Source organism: Mirounga angustirostris, unplaced genomic scaffold, assembly GCF_029215605.1.
Source record: "Mirounga angustirostris isolate CCGP_5_RB_7025 unplaced genomic scaffold, mMirAng1.0.hap1 SCAF_6, whole genome shotgun sequence".
Taxonomy (NCBI): domain Eukaryota; kingdom Metazoa; phylum Chordata; class Mammalia; order Carnivora; family Phocidae; genus Mirounga; species Mirounga angustirostris.
In genome coordinates, this window is record NW_026991714.1 from 2281149 (window position 1) to 2286315 (window position 5167).

The following is a 5167-nucleotide window of genomic DNA, read 5'->3' on the forward strand; positions in this document are numbered from 1 at the left end:
GAGAAGGTGGGAGTCAGCTCCTCGGAGCCCAGCGCCCCTGCTGAGAAGTCCAGGACTAGCCTTGGGAACCAGGGCAGTGCAGGAGGCTGCAGGGGTGGGCAGTGGGGTGAGGGGAAGCCCCCCACCACCGTGGCCCACCTGTCCTGCTGTGGACACCATGCTTCCCACAACATGCTTCAGACGCAAAGTGGAACTCAGGCGACTCATCTGTCCCCTTCCCAGGGAGCCAGAGACAGGTTGTATTTTTTTAAACATTTTAATAAAATTAACCAATAAATATTCTACACTGTGTCGGCTACAGGGACAAAAAGCGGAAGCCAGAGGGCCGTCTTTCCCACTGGGGCCCTCAGGTCCCCTCCCAGAAAGAGAGGCTGTGCTCTGGGCTGGTTCGGGACTGCTGGCTTGGGAGGGGGAGTGTTCTGGAAAGGGTGATCTGGGCTCTTGCCATCCAACCCTGAGCCCAGCTGGAGGCATCCCAGCATCCCCAGAAGTGAGGGGTGGGGAGGGGAGTGAGGGGAGAGCTAGCCTAGAAGGAAGGAGGGAGGGGCAGTGAGGCAGGGAGCGTGGAAGGGTGGGCTGGGGGCTCTGGCAGCTCTTGGACCCACAGCTGCTCACTCTCGGACATAGACCCTGGTGCACACAATATCATCCGCCGTCATGGTCTGGAAGGACACAAGTCAGAAGTCATCGTTAACCTGGAAGGTTCGTGGTCCCTGTGGCTTCGGGGACCAAACCTACTTCTAGATTCAGGACCAACAGGCAGGAGCTGGTCCCCACATGCCCCGGTGTCACAGGAGGGAGGATGGTGATAGAGCCCCAGGGCTCTGTCCTCCACCCTCCTCCCCAGGCCAGGAGGGTCGTCGCCCAGAGGAATGCTGGGCCTCTCGGTGTGCATCCGCTGTACGCGGAGGACCATGTCCTGGTCACAGAGCGGCACTGTCCGGCCAGCAGCCCCCTCGGGAGGCGGGGGACCAGTACAGTTGATCTTGAACCTCCTGCGCCCTGGAGTGTCCCAGAAAACCCCCGAAGGCGGCGCTGGACTGGTAGGAGGCAGGCCTTACCAGGACCAGCTCCCCGTCAGTGGTCAGCTCCCTGGTCCAGGAGGTCTTGGGGCCCTCTCCCTTCAGAAGCCTCTGCTCGCAGACCATTTTGTTCTCGCTCTCCCAGTTCACCAGGCTCTGCAAGAGAGGCCACGTGAGTGGGGCCCGCAGCAGCGAGAGAGAGGGACTTTCTCCACTGGGAGTGGAGCAGAGAATCCAGGAAAAGACTGGAAAATGGCCGGGCAACGGATGCCATGACCCCGAGGGACTCACCTTACAGGGCCTCCCGTCCACAGTCTGCTCCTCAAACTCTTCCCCGATCTTGAAGTTAATCTCCGTGGTGCGCACCGTGGTGGAGGTTTTGATGTAGAAAGTATCTCCCTCCTGTTTGATCTCCACGGCCGGCTTGGATGCTGCAGCCACGGCAATCTTCCTCAGCATCACATTCACCCCTGCAGGGAGAGGAGGGAGGCTCACCTTCAAGGGCGCTCCGGGCCCCTGCCTCACCCCTCCCAGGGCCCAGCTTGGGCAGAGTGGCAGCACCCCGTGGGGTCCCACCTTGCTGACCAGGAGGCCCGGACCCCAGTGTTCTCAGGGGCAGCCTCTCCCCACTCCCCTCACCCAGCAGCCAACCTCACCTTGGCCCGGTTCACCTCACTTGTAGCCCTTTATCCACCCTGCTTGCGACCCTCTGCGGGGGGTGGACCCATCAGAGTCACTGTGTCTTCACCCCGGGCCAAGAGCAGGCCAGACCCTCCCCGGCCAGGCCTCACCACTCCTGTCCCGGAAGTTAGGGCTCGTCTCCTTTCTGCCTTGTGCACCACCGCCCCTGTCTGGTGCTAGCTCAACCCTCCTTTACCCCATCGCTGTCCCTCTCCTCAGTGAGGAGCAGGGACTCTCAGCAGGTGACGAGCTGGGGCGCTGTTCCCCTCTATAGAATGGCCCCAGCCTGGGGAAGCCAGAGGCTCTGCAGGAAGATCCACTGGACCCTGACATCCACCTGGCTCAGCCTCCCTTGCAGGCCAGGTGACCCTGGGCAAATGGGGGGCGCGTGTGGGACCCAGAAACACAGCGCTAGGCACACTGTGCTATTATAGCTGCGATTATTATTTTTTTTTAAGATTTTATTTATTTATTTGAGACAGAGAGAATGAGAGAGAGAGAGCACATGAGAGGGGGGAGGGTCAGAGGGAGAAGCAGACTCCCCGCCGAGCAGGGAGCCCGATGCGGGACTCGATCCTGGGACTCCAGGATCATGACCTGAGCCGAAGGCAGTCGCTTAACCAACTGAGCCACCCAGGCGCCCATAGCTGCGATTATTTTTACTGGGAAAAGGAAACCAAAGAAAGCCAGAGCTGAGGCTCAAAGTTCCCTGCATCAGACCGTTGCTTGCCCGGCCTCCTGGCGGGCTCCCGTGCCCTTCTCCCCTCAAGGGACAGACAGGGACCCCGTTCCCCCCCTCCCCCAGTATGTTCCCTACTCTAGGATCACCCTGAACTCAGGTGGTCAGGTCTTGTTCAGGCTCTGTGGATTCAGAGTCCCTGGGCCTGTCCCTCACATCCTTCCCCAAACTGGGCCCCTCTTCTTTGCTTCCCAGTCACGAGGAAGGGTGGAGAAGCCAGGAGAGCAAGAAGACAAGCAGGCAGGAAGGTCTTTCTGGCCGGGGCCAGGTCTAAGCATCATCAGCCCACTTCACCTGCCTGGTGCACCCCCCCTCCCACAGCTGGAGCAGAGACCTTCAGGGAAGCAATGGGTGGGGATGAGGGGGCCAAGCAGGGCTGGGTCAGGCAAGAGGACTCCCTGGGTTCCTAGAGAAACAAATCCTCTTTTCCCTTGGCACTGGAACAGACCCACTCTGTTCCAGAAAGAAGGGAGCGGGAGAGCAGGAGGACGCCCCCAGCAGCCCCAGGAACCCCCTTCTGGGCCGTTGATCTCCTGGGTCCAGGGAGAGGTTCTCAGATCCAGTGGCCTTGGCAGAGCAGACACACCCCACCCCATCTCCCCTAGAAGCCCACCTGACACTGCCTACCTTTTTCGTCTTTCCTGTTACAGGAGCAGAACCTGCTCATGCACCCTGCCTACTGCAGTGGGTGGGACAGGTTTTTCCCAAACACCTGAGCATTCCTCACCAGGAGAGGGATACTTGACTTGGGCAGAGGGGGCAAGGAGGGGCCGAGGTTCCTGCAGGGGCAGGGCTGGGTTCCAAGGAGATGCCACTCCAGCCAGGGCTGTTTGTCTAATGGGTCTGTTTTCAATCTGCCCCCAGCAGGGCCTGAGGAGGGCACGTGGCTCGGAGAGACCCCGCAGGGAGGACAAACAGACCAAAGACAGACAACAGGACTGGGCTTTGGCTCTTATTCTCCAGCTGGGCCTCTGGGTGTGCCGGGCCACCTCCTGCTTCATCCACTGGGGAGAGGGGCCAGAATCCAGAGGTGGGGAGGGAATAGCATCTAGGCTTTCTGAAGGGAAAATGTTTTGGCGTTTAACTGCAGCAAGTGGAGAGCGGGAAAGACAGGGCTTGAAGTCTTGTGGTTAGACGAAAGAACTAATGGCAAGGAATATGGAAACACAGCATTCCAGACCCTTCTCAGGTCCAGACTCAATCCTACACCCCACCCTGCACAAGGTGTGCCCCCCGCCTCCTCCCACTCAAGGGAGGGGTCACCGTGTTCAGTCCAGAAATCCAGGGCTGCAGGGCTCCTGGGGGGGGGGGCTTCCCGATTGCTGAGGTCCTTAACTCACTCCCCTCTCTTCCCAGAGCCCCTCCTGGTGATCCCACTCTCTGCCCCTCCCCACACACCAGAGGGCCCACAGAGTTGGGAAAGGCAGTTAGAGGAGGTTTAACTTTCCCTCACCTTTAACCAACACACCCAGCTGGGCTGCAGCAGGTCTGGGGTGGGGGAGGGAGACAAGAACTGGGATTTTCGGAAATGGGGGGTTGGGGTTTCACACGAAACCATTTGTTGAAATCTAAGAAAGTGATAATTATCCAGAGCGACTGAGGACTTCGGAGCTGCCCGCTGTAGGAAAATATCTGTGTCACAGATGGAGGGTGGGGGCACAGCGTGGGAAGTGCTGAATGGGGAGGGAAGGGGCAACCGTTAGAGCTGGGCTGGCGGATCACCTGGAGGGTGGAGCCCGGCGCAGAGGGATAAGGAACCTGCCCCCCAGCTGGGCTACTGGCTGTGGGGTGGGGGCAAAGAGGGTGGAACGGCTCCGAGGGGCTTGCTGAGTAAGGACCCAGGCCCCCAGCCTGGGTGCGGGTTTTGCAGCTTCTGAACTGCCCAGAGCTCCCGGCCCCACCCCCAGGGATACCGACCTCGTGCGTCTGGTTTCTACTTGGTTCACAGGCTGGTCACTGCAGGAACTGGCATGGGGGCGGGGGGCGAGGGGACGCCCCGCCGGAGAAAGGATCTAAATGTCCGAGCCCCGAGCCCCCCATGCAAGCGTTCGGCCCCTTTTCTTGGGGACGCAGACACCCAACCTCCCGCGCCTTGACCCCCGCCCTGCTTTCTTTCTCGTGCGGGAGGACTCCGCGCCGCCCTTGGCTCCCCGGGAGCTCTAAAATCTCCTTACCCAGCACTTTGAGCAAATCCTCGAAGTTTTCCGATCGGATGATCTTCCAGTTGCCGGAGAAGTTGGGCATGATGGAGGCGCGAGTGGCGATCCCCTTAGATGCTTTGGGTGGAGCACCGGACGTTGAGTCTTTTAGTCACAAGAGATGTCGCGGTCGCCTTCGCCTGGTCGTGAGACTCAGGACAGGACACGTCCCAGGACAACCCCAGAGTTGGCTTGGGCTCCCGCGCGGGCAGCTTTTATACCCTGAGCGGGCCCGCCCCTGCCTGAGAGAAAGAGAGGCAGAGAGAGAGAGAGGTGGCTCCGCCTCCCGCCCCGCCCCCACCCCACCTGGGGGGCCCTCAGGCCCCGCTCCCCCGCCTCTGGATCTGGCCCCCCGTGGGCGGGTCCGGGGCTAGCGGGGGGCCGAGGCAGCCGGCTCCCGCGCGAGGGATGGCTGGGGAGGCGACACGGGCAGAGCGCTCGGATTGGGCTCTCCGCCGAGAGGAGGGGGCGCCGGGCCCGGGGCGCAGATACTCAGGTCTCACGTCCCCAGGGTCACGGCTGGCTTG

General features: G+C 61.0%; 1 protein-coding gene across 1 annotated transcript; it reads right to left on the reverse strand.

Annotated features, from left to right (window-relative positions):
• Positions 1–237: 237 nt before the first annotated feature.
• Positions 238–4933, reverse strand: CRABP2 (cellular retinoic acid binding protein 2). Its single transcript, XM_045876043.3, has 4 exons — positions 4617–4933; positions 1314–1492; positions 1062–1178; positions 238–662 (listed from the first exon to the last, which is right to left on the reverse strand). The coding sequence occupies exons 1-4, from the start codon at positions 4684–4686 to the stop codon at positions 612–614; spliced, it is 417 nt and encodes a 138-aa protein (XP_045731999.1). The 5' UTR covers positions 4687–4933; the 3' UTR covers positions 238–611.
• Positions 4934–5167: the final 234 nt, after the last annotated feature.

Bases quoted from the DNA above. Each gene is read 5' to 3' on its own strand.
- CRABP2 (XM_045876043.3), bottom strand. From the start codon at position 4,686: ATGCCCAACTTCTCCGGCAACTGGAAGATCATCCGATCGGAAAACTTC. The intron at 1,493-4,616 runs GTAAGGAGATTT...CTCTCCCTGCAG, and splicing joins GGATTTGCTCAAAGTGCTGG to GGGTGAATGTGATGCTGAGG. The intron at 663-1,061 runs GTAAGGCCTGCC...GTGTCCTTCCAG, and splicing joins CTGACGGGGAGCTGGTCCTG to ACCATGACGGCGGATGATAT.